General features: G+C 48.0%; 7 protein-coding genes across 20 annotated transcripts; 2 read left to right on the top strand and 5 right to left on the bottom strand.

Annotated features, from left to right (window-relative positions):
- Window positions 1-16: 16 nt before the first annotated feature.
- LOC9641468 (uncharacterized protein C24B11.05) lies at window positions 17-1,462 on the bottom strand. Of its 5 annotated transcripts, none has more exons than XM_002960283.2 (8): window positions 1,360-1,462; window positions 1,231-1,296; window positions 963-1,060; window positions 876-913; window positions 734-821; window positions 378-686; window positions 258-323; window positions 17-185 (listed from the first exon to the last, which is right to left on the bottom strand). In XM_002960283.2, the coding sequence occupies exons 1-8, from the start codon at window positions 1,403-1,405 to the stop codon at window positions 96-98; spliced, it is 801 nt and encodes a 266-aa protein (XP_002960329.2). In that variant the 5' UTR covers window positions 1,406-1,462; the 3' UTR covers window positions 17-95. The 5 variants fall into 5 exon arrangements, with proteins under 5 accessions (XP_002960329.2, XP_024527218.1, XP_024527225.1 ...); XM_024671450.1 differs by adding an exon at window positions 1,136-1,176 and having other exon boundaries at window positions 17-323; window positions 1,360-1,395; XM_024671457.1 differs by adding an exon at window positions 1,136-1,176 and having other exon boundaries at window positions 17-323; window positions 876-906; window positions 1,360-1,395.
- Window positions 1,442-2,382, bottom strand: LOC112345188 (UPF0187 protein At3g61320, chloroplastic-like). 5 transcript variants are annotated; one of them, XM_024671497.1, is made up of 4 exons: window positions 2,091-2,382; window positions 1,706-2,036; window positions 1,597-1,630; window positions 1,442-1,548 (listed from the first exon to the last, which is right to left on the bottom strand). In XM_024671497.1, the coding sequence occupies exons 1-4, from the start codon at window positions 2,295-2,297 to the stop codon at window positions 1,500-1,502; spliced, it is 621 nt and encodes a 206-aa protein (XP_024527265.1). In that variant the 5' UTR covers window positions 2,298-2,382; the 3' UTR covers window positions 1,442-1,499. The 5 variants fall into 5 exon arrangements, with proteins under 5 accessions (XP_024527265.1, XP_024527272.1, XP_024527257.1 ...); XM_024671504.1 differs by having other exon boundaries at window positions 1,491-1,548; window positions 1,597-1,655; XM_024671510.1 differs by lacking the exon at window positions 1,442-1,548 and having other exon boundaries at window positions 1,612-1,655; window positions 1,706-1,758; window positions 1,830-2,036.
- A 231-nt stretch (window positions 2,383-2,613) lies between these two features.
- On the top strand, window positions 2,614-6,909 carry LOC9655832 (pumilio homolog 24). 4 transcript variants are annotated; one of them, XM_024671407.1, is made up of 19 exons: window positions 2,614-3,076; window positions 3,130-3,247; window positions 3,297-3,350; window positions 3,406-3,467; window positions 3,528-3,609; window positions 3,668-3,791; window positions 3,841-3,924; window positions 3,976-4,081; window positions 4,131-4,446; window positions 4,509-4,580; window positions 4,635-4,685; window positions 4,739-4,789; window positions 4,839-4,935; window positions 4,993-5,150; window positions 5,220-5,294; window positions 5,345-5,619; window positions 5,703-5,855; window positions 5,901-6,222; window positions 6,279-6,909. In XM_024671407.1, exons 1-17 carry the CDS (start codon window positions 2,862-2,864, stop codon window positions 5,845-5,847), a joined length of 2,085 nt encoding a protein of 694 aa, XP_024527175.1. In that variant the 5' UTR covers window positions 2,614-2,861; the 3' UTR covers window positions 5,848-5,855; window positions 5,901-6,222; window positions 6,279-6,909. The 4 variants fall into 4 exon arrangements, with proteins under 4 accessions (XP_024527175.1, XP_002960977.2, XP_024527163.1 ...); XM_002960931.2 differs by having other exon boundaries at window positions 2,615-3,076; window positions 5,925-6,222; XM_024671412.1 differs by having other exon boundaries at window positions 2,616-3,076; window positions 4,131-4,284; window positions 4,333-4,446; window positions 5,703-6,222.
- Window positions 6,910-7,434: 525 nt separating this feature from the next.
- On the bottom strand, window positions 7,435-9,150 carry LOC9641467 (homeobox-leucine zipper protein HOX15). Its single transcript, XM_002960282.2, has 4 exons — window positions 8,720-9,150; window positions 8,256-8,587; window positions 8,111-8,190; window positions 7,435-8,047 (listed from the first exon to the last, which is right to left on the bottom strand). The coding sequence occupies exons 1-4, from the start codon at window positions 8,958-8,960 to the stop codon at window positions 7,693-7,695; spliced, it is 1,008 nt and encodes a 335-aa protein (XP_002960328.2). The 5' UTR covers window positions 8,961-9,150; the 3' UTR covers window positions 7,435-7,692.
- Window positions 9,151-11,856: 2,706 nt separating this feature from the next.
- Window positions 11,857-13,067, bottom strand: LOC112345184. Its single transcript, XM_024671479.1, has 4 exons — window positions 12,836-13,067; window positions 12,552-12,744; window positions 12,375-12,486; window positions 11,857-12,306 (listed from the first exon to the last, which is right to left on the bottom strand). The coding sequence occupies exons 1-4, from the start codon at window positions 13,045-13,047 to the stop codon at window positions 12,044-12,046; spliced, it is 780 nt and encodes a 259-aa protein (XP_024527247.1). The 5' UTR covers window positions 13,048-13,067; the 3' UTR covers window positions 11,857-12,043.
- Window positions 13,068-13,083: 16 nt separating this feature from the next.
- Window positions 13,084-16,091, bottom strand: LOC9655830 (uncharacterized methyltransferase At1g78140, chloroplastic). Of its 3 annotated transcripts, none has more exons than XM_024671423.1 (8): window positions 14,677-14,791; window positions 14,268-14,610; window positions 14,085-14,210; window positions 13,938-14,022; window positions 13,693-13,886; window positions 13,501-13,612; window positions 13,313-13,423; window positions 13,084-13,267 (listed from the first exon to the last, which is right to left on the bottom strand). In XM_024671423.1, the coding sequence occupies exons 2-8, from the start codon at window positions 14,519-14,521 to the stop codon at window positions 13,127-13,129; spliced, it is 1,023 nt and encodes a 340-aa protein (XP_024527191.1). In that variant the 5' UTR covers window positions 14,522-14,610; window positions 14,677-14,791; the 3' UTR covers window positions 13,084-13,126. The 3 variants fall into 3 exon arrangements, with proteins under 3 accessions (XP_024527191.1, XP_024527196.1, XP_024527200.1); XM_024671432.1 differs by lacking the exons at window positions 13,084-13,267; window positions 13,313-13,423; window positions 13,501-13,612; ... (1 more) ...; window positions 13,938-14,022; window positions 14,085-14,210 and adding exons at window positions 14,938-15,048; window positions 15,100-15,211; window positions 15,287-15,483; ... (1 more) ...; window positions 15,695-15,900; window positions 15,960-16,091 and having other exon boundaries at window positions 14,495-14,610; window positions 14,677-14,818; XM_024671428.1 differs by lacking the exon at window positions 14,677-14,791 and having other exon boundaries at window positions 14,279-14,358.
- LOC9655829 (uncharacterized protein At1g26090, chloroplastic) lies at window positions 16,087-17,785 on the top strand. Its single transcript, XM_002960930.2, has 7 exons — window positions 16,087-16,283; window positions 16,336-16,485; window positions 16,545-16,622; window positions 16,700-16,899; window positions 16,959-17,118; window positions 17,179-17,577; window positions 17,628-17,785. Exons 1-7 carry the CDS (start codon window positions 16,113-16,115, stop codon window positions 17,757-17,759), a joined length of 1,290 nt encoding a protein of 429 aa, XP_002960976.2. The 5' UTR covers window positions 16,087-16,112; the 3' UTR covers window positions 17,760-17,785.
- Window positions 17,786-17,806: the final 21 nt, after the last annotated feature.

The following is a 17,806-nucleotide window of genomic DNA, read 5'->3' as shown; positions in this document are numbered from 1 at the left end:
GTCCTTGGACGAAATAAGACCGTGACAGGGACGCTGTTGCAGTTTGTAACAGTTTTCCTGTGAGTCTCGAGACTGTGAATTCATAGCAGGGCGAGTCAGTCCCAGATGATTGGAACCTCTTTCCTTGCTTCAACGATGTTCGCAATGGCGTAGTCTGCTCCTTCACACTTGGTGACATTGCCAACCTGAGGTAACGCTCGAGATAAGTCGAGAGCCAGATATCTCGAGCCAGAATGAAAGGAAAGAAGTTTTCTTACCAGCACAGTATGAAGACCCACAGCTTTTCCTGCTGCAATGTTTCGCGGGGAATCATCAAAGAATAGCTGCATGGTTTCACAGAGACGTTAGAAGGCGCAGTGAGCTATGAAATGACTTACAGCTCGTTTAGCGTCCACGTTGATGATCTCAACAGCTCGTTTCATAGCCTCTGGCGATGGCTTGCAGATAATCGCGGCCACCGTGTTGTTTGCTTCGGGTTTACAGACCACAGCCACGCTGGTCGAGCTTTCGACCATTTTCAAGCTCTGCCTCCCAACGCGCTTATCTTTGCCTGTTGCTTTCTTTATCATATCCGTCCCCTCGTGACCCATGATTGTTTCAAAACATATGACGGTGTCAAAACAGTCTTCTAAGCCCATTCGGTGTAGAGCTTTAGACGCATGATTCTTGTCCGCGTTAGTGAAGACCTGTAACGAAGGACATGAAACGAATAACCAGATTTTTAAAAGCTCACATATTTGCGTTGCGGCATGCTCAGAAGCATCTCTCGTAACTCGGGATTGGGCTTCAAAAGATCATAAGGTAGCCTGCCGTGTACGTAACTGCATATGAAATACACCGTGTAAAACTATGTCGGAAACAAAAACGATTCTCACTTGTGAAAGTCATCGTAATCAAAGTTATAGCCTGTTGCCTGGTAAAAGTCCTGTCATGAGGTAAATTTCAAGCTTACAATACAGTACCCTTAGTCCAGCCATTGTAGTTCCATGGCATCTGTACAAAGTCTGGCCCAAATCAGTTGCAATACTCTTATCAATGCCAAGTTTATCCACCATGTATTCTGGAACGAAAAATAAAGGCAATAGCGTCAGGAAGGAGAATGAAGTATTTTGAACTCGTATGGTAAAAAATCTACCAGACTAGAAAACATTCTTGGCTTGACGCTCGACACGAAATCTGGTATCATGGCACGCTCAATGAGACGTAGCAGAGCCTACTAAAGCACCATACCTTCGATATTTTGCCTGCATGCTTCTGCGATACCGAGGCTGAAAGGATACAAAGTATCATCCAGATCTGTAAGCAACCATGCCTGTTAAGTCGAATCCAAGGGATTGTAGTAGTTGTAAAACAGCATACCAAAAAGAAGGCAATCAAAATGCGTGTGCTTCTTTTCGTTCCCCATCGAGAAGTACTGCTTCTGCAGTGCGGAGACGGAAATATAAAGTGTTAACGCTTCCACAAATCTTCCATGAAAGTTCTTGTTCTTCCTTCTTCTGTCAAGTCTGCCAGCCTTCTAGATGAGGTTGAAAAGGCACATCATGCCAGCTGAAACGACGCGTCCCTTGGCGAAGGAAGAAAAATAAAAAAGCGTACCTATGTATGTCAGGCTGAAAACTTCGACTACGCACTATGCCCGTTCCGGGCATCACACTCTGCACTTAGAAAGGTCATCACGAAGAATAAATCAAGAACCACAGTATACCTTCGTGAGCTTCAATCATTTCAGCCACATTTTTCTGGACCAGCTCGCAAATGCTTCCCAGAGGAAGGATTGAGAAAGGCTCTTCGATTATCACTCCTACCGTTAAGAGCGTAGAAATCCATACCTCGTCGATGCAAAAGAGTGCAGTGGCGCTAAATCCCGTGGCCGGAATGGTGAGCCAGTGGCAGAAATCCCACAGCGCCAGCGCCAGCGTGAGGTGCCAAATGATGAGCATCCTGGAAGTGAGGTGCGAGTAAGATGGCGGAATTGGAGTTCGTAGAATGCGTTCGCAGGCGCCAAGATTGTCGTGGAGCTGCGTGGTATTGAGATCCTGCAACCAGGGAGTATGAAGCCATTGATCATAAAAAAGAAAGAACTTGCTTACCATGATCGCCTTGTTGTGAGCGCTCATCCCCTGGCACGCTCCAATCGTCTCGGCGATCCTCAGCAGCACAAGAATTGGTCGATGCGTCGCAGCTAAAACAAGCGCTGGATCTTCCCGATCGAGCACGCCCTTGAGCTCCTCCTGGAGAGCCTTGTCAGTGTCGATGTGGGCCTTCAAGCAAAATAGAAACGTGGCATTGACCACCATTGACCATTACGTTGACCAAACGTTGACCCCAAAGCCCTCTTACAATAGCAGCGCTGTTCGCCTGGCCCGATCGCCGCGATCAATGATGAAGCACACACCTGTTCACGTTCGATCCAAACACTTTCCTGCCCGAAGAATTCGTGCGGAAGACGAGGAGCAGCGCCAGCGCGGGCGCCGTGAGCTGGAATGGAATCGGCGAGATGTGGATCGAGGAATAGGAAAATATTTCGGAGATCATCGCCTGGTTGTAGGCCGAGATTGCCGAGGATCGCTGGCCCTAGGGACCGGATTACTCGCGACGAGGCGATCGCGAGGATGTGGCGGATGTCACGGCGGCTGCTCCTGTGCCGGATCCAGTCCTCCCGGCTGACGGAACTGCCTTCTCTTGATCGGCTTTGGAGGCCCGAACGAAGAGATTCCGTCCCTGATTCATGAAGAAAGAGGGAGGATTGGAGGCGACGCCAGAGCACACAGAGCGATCTGCCAAGCATTCTTCTTCATACATCCAAACTGCCCCCAACAGAAAGTTAGGGTTAGGGTTCTAGCGAGGTTTAGATTGCCGCCATGGCGAAGCCAGCGCACAAGAAGAAGGATGGCGCTTCTTCTTCTTCTGCGGCATTGAAGCCGAGAAATGCGGCTGGCAAGAAGAAGCGCGGCGATTCAGGGAAGAGCAAGGGATTTGGCGAGAAGAACAAGGGCAGCAAGGTCGCGATTGCAAAATCAGGGCATTTTCAGAAGAAGCGTAGCGGTGGAGGGGATCAATCACGAACACCGCAAGAGTGAGTACGCTGCTAACTTCGTTCTGTTTCATTAGAAGAGTTCTTTTTTCCAGAAAGAAGCGAAAACTATCGTTTAAGAAAGACGAGGGGGTAAACGAAGACGCTGCAAAGCCTTCGGACATTCACAAGAAATTCGACAAGAAGAAACCTGTGGATCGCAAAGCTAAGAAGGTTTTCTTCCTTCTATACATGTTTCAATGTATTTATCTTATCTTGATAGGAGCTTCTGGAGTCCCGGAAAAGGAAGCGAAAACCAAATTTCGACATTGAAAAGGTGATCCATTGTAGTAAACAATGCGAAACGAATTAAATGTTGGGCGTGCATTCAGGACGTTGTCTCTCTATGGGAGAAAATGAGGCAGAGAAACATAAAGGCCGAAGATCGATCAAGGTATAATAAAGTTTCGAGGTAGCTTGGAGTGTGCTGAAAAAATTATCTCTGTTTTGTCAGGATTGTTTCAGAAACATTGGCGAAGATGAAAGGGAAAATGGTGCAAATGGCCATGTCTCATAGTTGCTCACGTGTTTTGCAAGTGAGTAGATTGTTTGAAAATTTTCTGTACCTGGTGATTGTGTGATTGCGTTTTGCAGTCTTGTGTCAAACATTCTCAAGAGGCAGAAAAAAACGAGGTTTTCCAAGAGCTCAGGCCCAGCTTCCTAGATTTGTGTTTGAACACTTACGCTTGTCACCTTGCACTGAGGATGATTGACAATGGTGAGTACTTTCATCAACGGTGTTTTCTTCCAACTATGTCGATTTGCAGCTAAAAAGGATCAGCTTCAACAACTTCTTTCAATTCTGCATGGGAATGTTGTGCGTCTTCTTAGGCATCCGACTGGCTCAGCTGGTACGTGCTTCAGGAACATACTCTATGAAATAATAGAGTGGGACTTTGTAGTTGTCGAGCATGCCTATCACGCTGCCAGTGGTTCTCAAAAACAAGAGCTTGTATCGGAATTTTTTTCTCCCGAGTTCCGCTTGTTTAGAAACATTACAAAAGGAAGGTAAGAGAACTATTTTCATAGTGTGGAACTATAAACTTTCAATATGCAGGATCAAGGAGATGCTTTCCGATGAACCGGCTGCCAAACGTAAAACAGTTCTGGAACACATGACACTAAGTATTCAACCGATACTAGAGAAAGGAATAGTCGACCACTCAATTATTCACCGAGTACTTGTCGAATATTTGAGTATAGCTCCAATGGTAACAACTTTCTTCTTTTTTGTTCATGCTTATGACGATTTTGTTCAGAGTATGGTTAGTAATATTGTTGACCAACTTTCGGGACCTCTTCTCGTGCGTATGCTCCACACAGCAGATGGTGCGAAACTTGGTGTTCTGTGTGTGCGCCATGGATCTGCAAAAGTACGTGTAGCTTGGTTCCTTTTTCTTTGTATAATCTGTTGACTGGTAAATCACGTGCACAGCAAAGGAAGAAGATTATTAAAGCGTTGAAGGGTCAAGTCTTAAAGGTTGCTCGCGACGATCATGGTTATGCTGTAAGTTTTTCTCGTTATTATCCGCCGTACGTCCTTGACAGGCTCCATCGGCAGGTCCTTCTGAGTGTAATTGACGTTGTTGACGATACTGAACTTGTGACCAAGGCAAGTATGCAAGTTGTGAAGTTTTTTCACACCTTGAATTTCTGTGGGTGCAGGTTATCATGTCAGAATTGGCAACAGAAATCAGGGAGTTAAGTGTGAACAAGGTAGGCTTCATCTTAAAATTTCTTGTGGGATATTTGTCGTTCGCAAAAGTATGGCCAGCGATTAATTCTACATCTTCTCGCACCAAATATACCGAGATATTTTCCTGCGGAGCTGCTGAAGACACTCAAGTCTCCAGTCGAGTTTAGTAAGTCCACTTAACTCATTTTGATGGCGTTGTATGATGAGGTGGTTGCATGTGCAGTTTCAAGTTCGAAAACGACAGTCGATACTAGCGAAAAAGGAGATGATGAATGCGGGGACGTAAACGATGGTGACGACAATACGGAGAGTGCGCGCATTAGCAAAAAGGATCCATTCTTACGAAGAACCGAGCTGCTTTCGAAAAGTGGATTTGCGCAGGTACTTTCTCTTTTAGAGCTGAGGGCATGCACTGTATCTCAGTTTGCTCTTGGCTTTCGGCTTGTGTAGAAGCTAGTGGAAGCATGTGCGACCAACGCAGGGGAGCTGTTACGATCGCCTCTCGGGAAGGACGTCATCTACGAGGTAAGCTTTTGAAGTCATCGATTTCTTTTGAGTATATGCGCTTGGTGCAGGTAGCACGCGGTGGCGTTGACGGAATAATGTTGAAAGCTACGCCGGAAGGAATATCATCAGTGCATAAAGCAATAGCGGACCTAGCTGCATTACCAAAAGACAAGAAAACAGAAGAGGAACACGTGCTGGAGCACTACCATGCTAGCCGCACGATCCGGAGGCTGGTTCTGGATAGCAGCTGTCATAAGTTGGATGGGAGCTCGGAGTCTTTTGCGCAAATGCTGTGGAGCCTCGCACTGCAAGGGAGGTGCACAACATGGGCGCGAGGTCACAGGTATTTGGATTGGACCTTTTGGTTGGAATCGATTTTGAATTTTGAGTTTGACCTGATCGACGCTGTTTGATTCTCTCTGGCAGTGCAAAAGTGGTAGCGGCCTTTAGAGACAGCGAAGATCCAGCCGTGCGGCGAGTTGCAAAATCCGAAATTAACTCGCTCGTCGATAGTGGAGTACTGGAGGGCCGGAAGGCTAAAGCAACCTCGGCGGACGCAGCTAAAAAGTAAAACACGAGGTAACACTTCGCATCTAGTTCTTTCAAAGCGAGCACTCAGTGCAGTGGTTCGAGCTTACCCATTGGCAGTCGTACATTGTCCCGCAATAGCAGCCATGATTTGTGAGAGATCTTTTTTCGAGCCAGTTGACGAACGCGAAGCGGGAACACACTGGGCCCTGGGTGTTGCTAACGAGCGAGCGGAGGTGCATGCACGTCGTATCTGTGCAGGGAGGAGCCGTCCAAAAGCTGAGGCCCCACGAGAAATCATATCCAATCTGCACGAGGCACCGTGTGTAACTGAGGGGGGCGGCTGGAGGGGAGCAGTACGATGCTCACACTTAACTCCCTGCGGTACAAGGCCCGGCTGATGGAGCGTCGGGTCCAAGTAAGTGATCCTTTTGTCATTTTGGTAGGCCTTTCATCTCATCACATCTCTTTCAGGCCCAAGGGGAAAGAAGAAGAACATCTCATCCCGGTGGTTACATTGGCACCGCCCTGCACACTTGCCAATTCAGTCCAGATTGCAATCAAAGGCTGGGGCTGCTACTACTGGCTGTGCTGGAGTGATTTAAGAGCAGCCAACCAGTCAAGCCAAGCTGAAAGAGGAAAAAAGGTGAGGGAGATTCCCCCAGGAATTCCAGCAGCCAATCCCACAGGCAAAAAGCAAGCGAGCAGCACTGTTTTGATGCGGACGCTGCTCACTCGCCCAGAGGAGCCCATCACTACTGTAGCAAGGGTAGCAGCAGTGCAATAATGCATGTTTGCTGTTGGTGCTGGTGACCAGTGAGCACTGTGGCCAGGCAAGGACACTAGTAGCCACACCTCCATGATGCATGCTTTGCCAATTATGAGGGCAATCTAGTGCATGTGTCAGGGGGAGGAGAGATTGCTTCAGACAGCAGGTGCAGGTGCAGAATGCAAAAAGCAGATTTCAGAATTCAGAAGGTGGCTGGCTAGTTGGTTTTGATGTTTTAAAAGTATACATACGGTTCTTTAGAATACATAGTTTTATGTAATCATGCAATGCTCCAGTGAAGATCCACCTCTTGAGAGGTGGAACAGTGACCTTGCCTCTTGCCTCTTTCTCAGTCCAGCTTGTGTGGCTGGAAGGGCTCCCCTTGCCGCCATCACTTTCAACATCTCACTCACTTCTATTCCAATCACTCCTTGTTTAAAAACCATGTCCACAAAAAGAAAGGATGCACAAAACAGGAACAACAGCAACAGCAGCAAGTAGCTCTGAACACAAAAATACTCAATCAATAATGGCACCCATACATTCTTTCAAGAATAGAAAAAAATTGGAGAAATTAAAAAAGAAAAGGGTTGATTGAGATCCTGCTGTCTGCTTGCTTTGCTTTGCTCTAATCTTGCTTGCAAGACATGAGCCATTATGGTTGCTGGCCTTGTTTGTCTACACACACAACATATCTCACCTGTATACAATGAAGACTCAGAAAAAAAAGAACCGAAGGACACTTCCAGCATGGGGTGTGTGTGTATGCAGGGCTTCACAACTGTTTTTCCTTTTAGCTCATTCACACTCCCACTCCAGATTAGCATTTGCAGTTGCAGAAGTTGCCATGCCTAGTCAAAATTGCAACTATAACACAATATCCCAGGTGGAGACTCATGCCAAGAAAAATGTACAGAAAAGCCAAAGGGCTTGCTCTTCACTGTTCATCTCCTCCAACCAGCCAAGATGACCATTGATATGATCTTCCCTGGCACCTTCTTCCTCTAAAAATTCTCTCTTCCTGGATCCCTGTACACTAACATAGACACAAGCTTGAGGCTGTAGACTCTAGCTCTAGACTCTCCTTTTTCTTGAACACCAAAAGTTGTGTCAGAAGTTTCACACGGGTTGCAAGAGAGAAGGTGTAGGCCTGGACTGTGCAAATCTGGCCATGGTGGTGGCTGCTGTGCTTTGGAAGTTCGTTGACAATGGCTTGCTTGGAACCTTGGTTGTGGTATTGCCGGTGTTGTTGCCGTTGTCCATGGACGACGCCAGTCTCTCGCAGGAGGGACACATGGTGAGCGTGGTGGCGGGGAGAGGCATGTAAAAGTCGTGAGTGATGACACAAGGTGGAGAGATTTTGAGGGCTCGAAGCTCCTGGAGCTCCTTCTGAAGCCTCCGGTTCTCCTCGCTCAGCCCCTCGCAGTACTTCTTGAGAAGCTCGCAATCCACCTCGGTCTGCTTGAGCTTGGTCCTGTCCGAGTGAAAACGAATGTAAGACGAAGATCTAGCGATCAAGAAGAAACCAAAAGCCTACCTTGCTCTCCGGTTTTGGAACCAAACTTCCACTTGTCTGGGCCGGAGGTTGAGCTGCTTCGCCAGTGCGTTCTTTTGTTTCTGGAAGCAAAACAAGAGATATCATCAGTTTTCGTGATCCCGATCGAAAAGATGCAGACTCTTACCGGATTGAGAGTGCTGTGCTCGCGGAAGCTATCCTCGAGCAGCGCTGATTGCTCCTTGGACAGCCTCAACTTCTTGCGGGTTCCCCCTTCCTCCTCGTCGCTGGCGGCGCGGGAAGAAGTCATTTGCTCCGCCTCGTCCGCCTCCCTCTCCCGCTTGGTTTGCTGATGGTTCGCCACCCTCGCCGCCGCCGACGACGAGGCCGGCTCCGCGGCCGCCATGAGTTGAAACGACGTAGACACACCACCACCACCACCACCTTGATCCTCGTTCTCGCCCGAGCAAGGCACCCGGTTCATGTCCAGGCCTTTGCAATTAAGAGGAGCCTCTGTCCCTGCAAGCACAGTTCCAAAGAAACTTGGTATCATGATCGAAGAGTTTGTTCAAAGCCATCAATCACAAAGACCAGGAAAGTCAAGAACTTGTAAGAGCAAGAGAGCCATCTAGAGACCCAAGATGAGTATACCATTTGAATCGATGGAGTCGCTTCTCGACTTGGTGAAGAGGGATTGCCACAAGAGGCCGGCGTTTTGCTTGTTGGCCACGGGGCGGGGGAGGAGATCCATGGTGGATCCTCGCCGCTCCCCCTCCGCGTCCTCCACATCGGGCGCTGACCTCATGGGGAAGTAGCCATTTTGCTGCTGCTGTGATTGGACGCTTATGCTCAGATCTATGCTCAATCCCAAGCTTGGATGATCCGGCTTCATTGCTCCACACGCTCCAAGCTATGGATCAAATCGGGGCTAAGACACGCCCGACGCGATCGCTCAAATCTAGATGAAAGATTCGAGCACCAAAATCTGTCTAGAAGAGGGACTGATCAAGAGCGGGAAGAGCGTGCTGCGTATAAGAGAAAGGAATGAAAGCCCTCCTCTCTCTCTCTCTCTCTCTCACCCTCTCTCTCCCCCGTGGCTTTGCTAATATACATAGGCATACATGGATGAGTAGTGATGACCACCACCACCATAGCTAGCCCGTCACCAGGACGTCGCCGTGACGGGCGGGATTCATAAAAAGTCTTGTCGCGCGTGTGGGGACCGTCATACGAGCGCGTCCGGTGTACGTGCGGACCCAAAAGAAAAAGAAAATAAAGGAAGGAAAATGTTGGTGATTATTCGTGATGATGGTGGAGTCGAATATTTCCAAACTGGTTAAGAATTTTGATATATAATTATCTTACATCCAGATTGTTCCTTTGAGATCACACCACCACCACCATCAACAACAACAACATCCAACAACAATCGCTAAACGCGGAGAGCATCAATCCAATCCAGCCTTTAAAATCTTATCAGTGATCAAATTCTTGCTGGGCCCCACGTTTTTCTTTTTTTTTCTTGACGTGTGAGGAGTTAACTTCGTATTAATCTTTCAATTCATATATCAAAGTCCTGAGTGTCGGTTGGTTGATTAGATCCCCTGGAGATTGATAATTAGGCACACTATTAATTGGCGAAATTCTCATCAATCTAACCAACCTAGGAAAGAGACTCCATGCTTATAATCTATCATAGGACAGGATAATCTTACCAGTAAAAGCACTGCCCCTTGCTTGCATGAGCATGAACCCAGTATGACGTCCAAGGGACTCCACAAAAGTCGTGATTGGTAGAAAACCATGGCTCTCGCTCGTTGGTGGGTTTATAATAAATAATGCTTCTGTAAATTAGAAAAATGAAACATTTCCTGGATTTTCCACCAGGCAAGTTGCAATGCATTTGGCCTCTCTCAAGTAAGGATGATTGGTGCACTAAAGGAACTATGAAGGGTCCCCTTGTCACCTTTTATGTGAGGTGACAAATATGATGCCACACTTGCCAGCACCTAACCTTCTCCACATTTCAAGCCACAGTTTTGGTGTGTGGGGCAAACTAGTCTCACATCTCCCCCCTCTCCTTTTGATCCTGGAGTCAGGGCAAAATAAAAAACAAACTTGGAAACTTCTCTGGGCTTCACCTATATATATACAAGTGTGAAAATCTGAAGTGTTTGCGAATAGAAGGGAATAGAGAAACATATCATGGAGTGAAGTTGACCTATGAGTTTAATGATTGTTGCAGCATCTCACTCATGATGATAGGGGACCTTGGACAATGCTTGGCCGAGTAAGAAGGAGAAAATCAAGGAATTACAAAGCCCTCTATCTAAATCTTTTGCTGCTTGGAGCCAAAGGGAGTGAGGCAAAAGCAGTGATAAAAAAGATAGGGACAATACCTTCCCTGCATGGATCCATCACCACCACTACCTTAGGCATCATCAAGTCCATCCATCCTTGCTGACGTGGCGGACTTGATTGAGGTTTGTTGGGACGTCCAATAATTTCTACATTGTCGTTGTCCACAATTATCCACACCGTAAAAGGCATGGTAATAGTAGCGATAACAATAGGAATACGTTTGTCCTTTCAAGAGCGCCACCACCAGATCACCACCACAGCGCCACCACCACCGCCCTTGAGCCACTGTTCCATTATAATTGATTGATGGGAAAAGGTGGCGGTGGTGGCCAACTGGCGGCGGACCCTCCCGATAAAGTCAAACACATTGCTAAACTTAACGATTCCACGTGTTTTAGCTATGGCCGGGTCAAGAATGGGGCCATCGCCAATCATTCTCCCCCGTCTAGGAGCGGATATCCCGTGAGAATTTTGCGTTTAAAAACATGGTGGCGGGAATATCCGCTGCTATCGCACACGTGCATGAGGTTGACGTTGCGGTCAACCTTGTTTTGCATTTTGTTTGCGCGAAAAAAAGGAATCTTGTTATTGCGCGGTGGAATCCGGCGATCCATGATAGCAAATTGGGGTCGATCCGCGTCCCACGTGTAGCAAACTAAGCTTGTTTTATAAACACCAAGTGATCGATCGAGAGATTTGTCAATCAATCAGCGAGGAAGCGCTTGGTGCTCGGCACTGCTCTTTGACTCGAATCGAGTGACACGAAAGTATAAGGTGTTTAATAAGAACTCAATTGATTGATTGACTCTGGGAGGGGCTTTCCGGGATGCTTGGGAAAGTGTTTGTGGTGCTCACTACCACTTTGTCTTTGCTTACTGTCAGATCAAAGTGTTTTGCGGGATGGCAAAGTCATCGAGGAAAAGCATCGTGCTCTGTGTGAACGAGAAAAAATCTATAGCGACTGTCCAGTGCTTTTCAAAATGCTCACACGACCAACAGTGATGAAAGCAAGAAAAAAAAAAACAAAAGAGGAGACAATCTCGAGTTCCATTCCCATTGCCACATTCTCTAAACTCAAAGGAAAGTATTTTGGCGCCGCGGCGTACAGCGTAGCGTGGCGTATCCCACGGCGGGCAGCAGGTAGCAGGGGGGCAGCGCAATCATTGACGCGGGCAGCACATGTCGGCTACAGCCCCGACAGGCCGACGTGCGCCGACGATACGCAGGGGATCCGATTCGATCACAACCGTCAGCCGGGTACATCATCATGGCCGTCTGATATTGTCGGCCATGATGCATGCATGGCCATTGGCGTGATTAATTCCTGAGAAAAAAAAGGGTTAAAGTTTTGACGGTTAGGATCCATCCAAGCCGGAGTTTTTTTTCTCCACGCCATTCCATAGAGTTTCTTTTGGACAACACAACGGGAAGGACAATAGCTCTGATTGATCATCCAGTTGTTTCCAGAGAAACTTCGCTGGGTGGAAGAATCGATCCACATAGCCAATCCAGTTGTAGATATGATTGGAACACCAGGATATCAGAATCTCATCACGCCCACCAAGATGCAACTTCAGAGAAAATCTCCACTTTCTTCTTCTTTGTTCCTGTTTGTCATGATCCCTTCCGCCGGTTGAGGAGTACGAGCGAGAAAAGAAGAATCGTGAGAACCATGCAAGCTTTGAGACTCCTGTCCAAAGGCTCACTCTCGCGACCACCAAAGAGTTTCCTGTCCGCGAATGCAAACACCTCGTGGACAACGTCCACCAAGGAGTCTAGCAAATCGTAGAGCGTCTTCCTGAGCCAGTGGAACGCGACCAGGAAAGGATTAGTCTGTTGCTCGTGGTGATGGAGGAACTCGAGCGATCGCCCCGCGCCTATAAGTAATACAAAGATGAAAACCTTAGTTCTTCTTCCCAGTGCAAAAGCTGAGAGGAAATCTTACCAGCGAAAGCTAGGAAACGCTCCCTATTGCCCCGTAACAGCTCTTGGACTCTCTCGTTTCGTACGAAAGCGTTCCACAGCGCGGGGTCCCGGCTCAGAGACATCACTGCTGCCTGGATCACAAAAGAAAGAAGATTAAATCATGGGAAAGTGGAAAGAATGAGCGAGAGGTGGATACCTGTACATCCGAATTACGTTGAAATAAATCCACGCACTGCGCAACCGTAGCTCCTGATCGCTGCTGCTCTGCGTGGCTTTCACTCTCAGCACTGAAAACTACCTCTTTGGAAGAGGAAGATCCTTTAGCGTTGTCTCTCAGGACAATTTCGCTGACCACGACTTCTTTTGGAGCGCTCGCAGCATGGGGATTCCTGGATCAACCCAAGAAAAAGTCCGTAAGCTCGAAAGAGATTATCCAAAAGGTAAAAGGCAAAGCGCAAAAAGAGTTTGCGAAATCCTTACGTGCCAGCAAACACATTCCCGAGCTCCTTGGACGCTGCCTCCACTTCCTCCGCCGTGGGACCGCAGAAATCATAATCATCCGACAGTACCTGGGCTGGCGATGGCTTCCGTAGCCGCGAGTTGGCGCGATCCGCAGAGGAGGCCAGCGCGGAAGTGGACGCCGTGGCAGCCCCGGCGGGACTGGCAGCGATCAGCGAAATCCCGTTGGGCATTTCCCCCTTCTTTAATAAGAACCCTAAAAATCGAGGAACCCTAAAAAGCGCGAGGATATTCTATGGTTTCCAATGTCTTTTACAGCGGCTTTGTTGCCGAGAACAAGACGAAGGCTCCTTGGCGCGTGCTCTTCCAGTTGATGAGCCCATTGGCTGTGGCGATCTCTCGCAAATCCAGCTCCGTCCACAGGCGTAGAGGGCATTGCATTCTCCCCAGTGCCTGCTTGCTGCGATCAAAAACTTGAAAGAAACCACTCGAAAGAACCTGTCTTAAAGGCTCCAGCAGCTTGTCGATCGGTGGAGGCGGCAGAGGGAATAGAAAGGTGCTCGCTACGAAGATCCCTCCCGGTTGGAGCAGCCTCGCGATCTCGGCCACCTGCATTGAGTAGAACTAAGTAGTAGAACTTGAAAATAAAGGAGAGCTTTTCCTTTCTCACTTAGATCGCTACTTACGGCATGGAGAGGCTGAGGCCAGCAATGAATTGCCGCACTGGTGTGAACAGCCGCTAAGCTGGAGGATGTGAAAGGCAGCCTTCCAGCGTCGGCCTTGACGAGCACGACTTTGCTATCAAAGTTCGAAAGAGAAAGGCGAGCGTGAGTCCAAATGGCGGTCTCGCTTTCACGGCCAGGGAGTTTAAAGAGTACCTGACGTTGATGTCTGGATCGCCTGCGAGGAGGTGGAAGGACTCGTTGAGCATGGCTTCTGAGTAGTCCGACGCAATCACGAGCTTGTACGCGTTGCTGGCTGCGAACTTTCGCGTCAAAGTGCCCCCGGCACAGCTCAAGTCCATGATGGCTTTCCCGAAACATGGTCTCAAGATCTCCTGTGCCATAGTAAACTGCAAAAACCAAGAGGTCAGATCTCGTTTCTCCCGAAGTAATCTTTCTACCTCCTCGTCAAAGCCTGGGAATCCAACGAGCTGAAAGACCTGGTCACGGTAGCTCTTGTCGTAAAAGCGTGCTACGATCGGATTCCTTGAGAAAAGAAGAAGACACGAGACGAGAGATATGAGCGGGATGGGTTTAGCTTCTCTTACTCAAACACCGACGCTGAGAGTGGAACACCGCAAGCTCCCGGAATCGTCAAGTTTATGATCCCGCGGGAGCTGGAGTGGTAGCTCCTCCGGCAGCCATTACACCGGAAGGAAGTGCTTGCAGCGTTCCTGGAAGGAAGATTTCTCGTCAAAGATACAAGAGATTTAGAGACGAAGAACACGTACTCAACGCTCACACTTTCATTGCTGGATGTCCAGAGTGGCTGCAAGCATATAGGACACGCCAGGCTCTTTAAAGTTGTCCTCGCATCGTCTTCTTGTTCATTCTCCTGTTCTTGGTACATCTCTCGAGCACCTGTAGTTATGAACCTCGTGTGACGATGTAAGCCGAAATGATGATTAGAGGACCAAAGTTCTTGTTGCTTGAAACCATACACTCGCCTGATTATTATCCTTCTCCTAAGGAGGACGAGTGCCATTCCTTCTGAGAGATCGAGCAAAATTCACAACGGAGGAACTCGACAGAAACAAAGAACAAGAAAAGCCTAGATTACGAAAGAAGAAAATCCTGTGAATTCACACACACGACCGGAAACAGCGTCAAGCGAGTGAGAAAGAGATGTTTTGGATTTACCTTAGGCTGGTTTCGTTGCAGAGAAGAGAATGTATCGGCCGCTTGTCTGGCTCTTCCAATCAATTAAGCCACTGGCCTCTACAAGTTGCTGCAACTCCTTTTGTGTCCAGGCTTTAAAGGGGACCTGGAGCTGCATGATTGCCTGCAAAGAAGTATCATCCCACCCATAAGCCACGGACGAGTAACAAAGAAAAAGCAAAATAAAAAATAAAAAAATGAAGAAAGAGCTCGAAAAGAAAGAAAAATATCGTCGTTCGTCACCTCGCGAACAGGATTGATAATTCCATCTATCGGCGGAGGAGGTTCTGGAAACACGAAAGTACTCCCAACAAACAGGCCTTGTGGCCGGAGCACTCGAGATATTTCTGCCACCTTCATGATTTATATGTAAGATCAATACCATGAGAGAAGTGGAGTGCGTACCGCTATGATTGGCTCGGGCCAGCAGTGGATTGCTGCCCCGGAATGCACGGCTGCTACGCTGGAGTTTGCAAGTGGAAGCCTGCCTGCGTCGGCTCTCAAAAGAACAAACTCGCTGTTCATGAAAAATGTTAAGAAACTCGCTTTCCAAAGAGCACGAAGAAGGAAACTTTTGGAATGAATAGCAAACCTCGTGTCTAGAAAGCTATCGCTCTCCAGAAAGCCCCGGCATTGCTCGAGCATTTCCTGAGAGTAGTCGGCCGCGATGACACGCTTGTAACTCTTGCTTGCGAGGAAGCGTCGAGTAAAACAGCCTCCGGCACAGCTGAGGTCCATGATGGTTTCTCCACGCGCGACGGGCTCTATGAGTTTCTGTGCCATTCTAAACTGGAGAACAGGAAACCAAGGAAAGAACAAAGAAAACTTATAAACGTCCATGCATGAAGAGACAAACCTCTTGATCGTAGCCGGGGAAGTTCCAGATCCAGAAAAGGTCGCGGTAGCCTCTGTCGTACGCGAATGCCAGCAACGGGTTCCTGTTTCACTCGCTATGCTACTGCTGTTAGTACTTGGACAAAAAGAAACGCAACGAACTTACTGGAAAAACGAAGCTCCGAGTGGAGCTACTGTTGTCGGTGATATTGTCAAGTCGATGATCCCACTCGAGGTACTGGTGTACGACTTTTTGCAGCAATCACAGACAAATCTTGGAAAGTTCTTCGGTTGGTCATCGTTCTTGAAAGATTTGCGGCAAACAGGACACGCGAGCTCCAGCTTATCAGCTTTTTTTACGTTTGTTCCTGCCTGTAGTGAATGAAAAAATCGTCAAGAAACTACACCTCGATGGAAAATGAAGAACTTACAGCAGCAAACGCCTTGAATCTGGATCGCCCAATGGATGATCGAGGAGGAGGAGCAAAGTGGAACCGAGAAAGACTCGTCCGCTGGAGAAGAAGCATCGCCATAAAGTTCTTCTTACCTAAAGCTTTGTCCATTTGATAGATAGAAAAGATAGCATGGCTTGTGCCATGGCCCCGAGTTGGGTGTGGCGAGGAAAAGAGAGAAAGATACAATGCAGGGCAGTGGCACAAGAGCAGCAGAGAAAGGAGGAGAAAAATCCCAAGCTGGTGACTTTCATTGGGAAAGGAGGAACTGGCAAGACAACTTGTAGCGTCTTGGCTGCTCAGGTACTACCATAGCTTTTCCATGAATTCTCGTAACTCTTGGAACTCTATCTAGTTCTACGCCAGCATTGGCCTTCGGACGTGTTTAGTGATCCAGTCCCAGGATGTTACTGCTGATTTTCTTCTGGGTCATCAGCTCAAGCACCAGCCTACGAAAATTCTTGAGAATGGATCTCTCACAGCACTTCGACTCGAGACTACCAAGGTTTGCGTTCTATAGTTTTGTTTTTCTCAGTCGAGGTGGCTTTGGTCTTTCGCTTGCAGATTTTAGCACAGCCTTTGGAGCAAGTCAAGAAAGCGGACGGTCGAATAAGTTTCAGCCAAGGAGCTCTTCAGACGGAGGTTTGTTTGTGTTTTCGAGAACTTGTTATGTTTTTTTGTTTTTCTGGAGATGATGAGAAGTGTTTGGAACAGAGAAGGTTGCTGGTGAGGAGCTGAGCGTGTTGCCGGGCATGGATTCGATCATGGCTTTGTTCGTTCTGGACCAGCTGTGTGGCTTTGCTCGCCGGTTTTTTCCAAAACGCTCGAAAGTTTTCAAGCCCGAGTACGACGTTGTCGTCTACGACGGCCCAAACAGCGATGAGACTCTAAGAATGTTTGGATGTGCTGAAAGACTAAGGTAAGCCAAAAGCTTTCCAAACTTTGGAAGTTTTTCCTTCACGTACTTTTGATCCGCAGGTGGTACATGAATCGGTTTAGAAGCATTGCCGAGAAGACTGATATTGGAAGAGTCGTACTTCCTTCCATTTTGAGACTCGCCGAAGCTTCACTGCTCGAAGATTTGTCGACTGAAAGATCAACTTCGGAGCTTTGGGAGCTAGCAAACACTGTTCTCCACGTAAAACACACATCTTCTATTTCTTTTCAGCTAAAAGTTTCTCGTTTCTTTGTTTTCCAGGGAGTTGAGCAGAACTTTGCCAATCCCAACACATTCTCCAGCTACATTGTGACCGATCCAAGGAGCAAACTGACAGAAAAAACGGCTCTCCGCTACTGGGGTTGTGCTGTGCAAGCCGGAGTTCACGTTGCCGGAGTCGTCCACCACCAGAACTCCAGAGCTCAAACTTGGAAAGAAGGTTTCTCTTCTCTGGCCGTGGCTTCCATTCCAGAACTAACCTTCGGTGAGAGTCCACCCAGCTGGGAACAAATTCTTTCGAGCCTCGACAAACAAACTTGCGAAGTATTGCGGGGAGATGGCTCCTCGGTTTCAAACCCGCCAGTTTCGCTAGATCACTCGTCTGGGACAGTCACTTGTTTCTTGCCAGGATTTGACAAAGCCGACGTCAAGCTCTCCCAAGTAAGCCACTGTTCCTTCCTGAAGGAAAAAGAAAACGGTTTGTTTTCCAGCTGAAACGATCGGAGCTGCTGCTGGATGCCGGAGATCAGAAGAGAGTGATCAAGCTCCCGCCGCAAATGCACGGCAAAGTTAAGGGAGCGAAGTTCCAAGACAAGAGTCTGATCATCCAAATGACCGCCTAAAGAACAATGGAAGCGTTTTGCCAGTCTCTGCGAAGATCGAACGAGAA

This window comes from Selaginella moellendorffii, unplaced genomic scaffold (assembly GCF_000143415.4).
Source record: "Selaginella moellendorffii unplaced genomic scaffold, v1.0 SELMOscaffold_0, whole genome shotgun sequence".
In the NCBI taxonomy this organism is placed as follows: domain Eukaryota; kingdom Viridiplantae; phylum Streptophyta; class Lycopodiopsida; order Selaginellales; family Selaginellaceae; genus Selaginella; species Selaginella moellendorffii.
The sequence above is the reverse complement of the archived record's forward strand: the minus strand, read 5'-3'. Positions and strand labels throughout refer to the sequence as shown.

Coding starts and splice junctions, on each gene's coding strand:
- LOC9641467 (XM_002960282.2), bottom strand. CDS start 8,960: ATGAAGCCGGATCATCCAAGCTTGGGATTGAGCATAGATCTGAGCATA. Junction 8,191..8,255: donor AGCACAGCACTCTCAATCCG/GTAAGAGTCTGC, acceptor TTTTGCTTCCAG/AAACAAAAGAACGCACTGGC. Junction 8,048..8,110: donor TTCCAAAACCGGAGAGCAAG/GTAGGCTTTTGG, acceptor TCACTCGGACAG/GACCAAGCTCAAGCAGACCG.
- LOC112345188 (XM_024671489.1), bottom strand. CDS start 2,297: ATGGTGGTCAATGCCACGTTTCTATTTTGCTTGAAGGCCCACATCGAC. Junction 2,037..2,090: donor CTCACAACAAGGCGATCATG/GTAAGCAAGTTC, acceptor CCCTGGTTGCAG/GATCTCAATACCACGCAGCT. Junction 1,631..1,705: donor AATGATTGAAGCTCACGAAG/GTATACTGTGGT, acceptor GAACGGGCATAG/TGCGTAGTCGAAGTTTTCAG.
- LOC9655829 (XM_002960930.2), top strand. CDS start 16,113: ATGGCTTGTGCCATGGCCCCGAGTTGGGTGTGGCGAGGAAAAGAGAGA. Junction 16,284..16,335: donor GTAGCGTCTTGGCTGCTCAG/GTACTACCATAG, acceptor AACTCTATCTAG/TTCTACGCCAGCATTGGCCT. Junction 17,119..17,178: donor TAGCAAACACTGTTCTCCAC/GTAAAACACACA, acceptor TTTGTTTTCCAG/GGAGTTGAGCAGAACTTTGC.
- LOC112345184 (XM_024671479.1), bottom strand. CDS start 13,047: ATGCCCAACGGGATTTCGCTGATCGCTGCCAGTCCCGCCGGGGCTGCC. Junction 12,745..12,835: donor GGGAATGTGTTTGCTGGCAC/GTAAGGATTTCG, acceptor GGGTTGATCCAG/GAATCCCCATGCTGCGAGCG. Junction 12,307..12,374: donor GCGTTTCCTAGCTTTCGCTG/GTAAGATTTCCT, acceptor TATTACTTATAG/GCGCGGGGCGATCGCTCGAG.
- LOC9655832 (XM_024671407.1), top strand. CDS start 2,862: ATGGCGAAGCCAGCGCACAAGAAGAAGGATGGCGCTTCTTCTTCTTCT. Junction 3,248..3,296: donor TGGATCGCAAAGCTAAGAAG/GTTTTCTTCCTT, acceptor TTATCTTGATAG/GAGCTTCTGGAGTCCCGGAA. Junction 4,686..4,738: donor ATACTGAACTTGTGACCAAG/GCAAGTATGCAA, acceptor CTGTGGGTGCAG/GTTATCATGTCAGAATTGGC.
- LOC9641468 (XM_024671469.1), bottom strand. CDS start 1,405: ATGGGGAACGAAAAGAAGCACACGCATTTTGATTGCCTTCTTTTTG. Junction 1,061..1,230: donor ATGCAGGCAAAATATCGAAG/GTATGGTGCTTT, acceptor TTTTCGTTCCAG/AATACATGGTGGATAAACTT. Junction 914..962: donor CTACAATGGCTGGACTAAGG/GTACTGTATTGT, acceptor GACTTTTACCAG/GCAACAGGCTATAACTTTGA.
- LOC9655830 (XM_024671423.1), bottom strand. CDS start 14,521: ATGGCACTCGTCCTCCTTAGGAGAAGGATAATAATCAGGCGAGTGTAT. Junction 14,211..14,267: donor AATGAAAGTGTGAGCGTTGA/GTACGTGTTCTT, acceptor TCTTCCTTCCAG/GAACGCTGCAAGCACTTCCT. Junction 14,023..14,084: donor CTCTCAGCGTCGGTGTTTGA/GTAAGAGAAGCT, acceptor TCTTTTCTCAAG/GAATCCGATCGTAGCACGCT.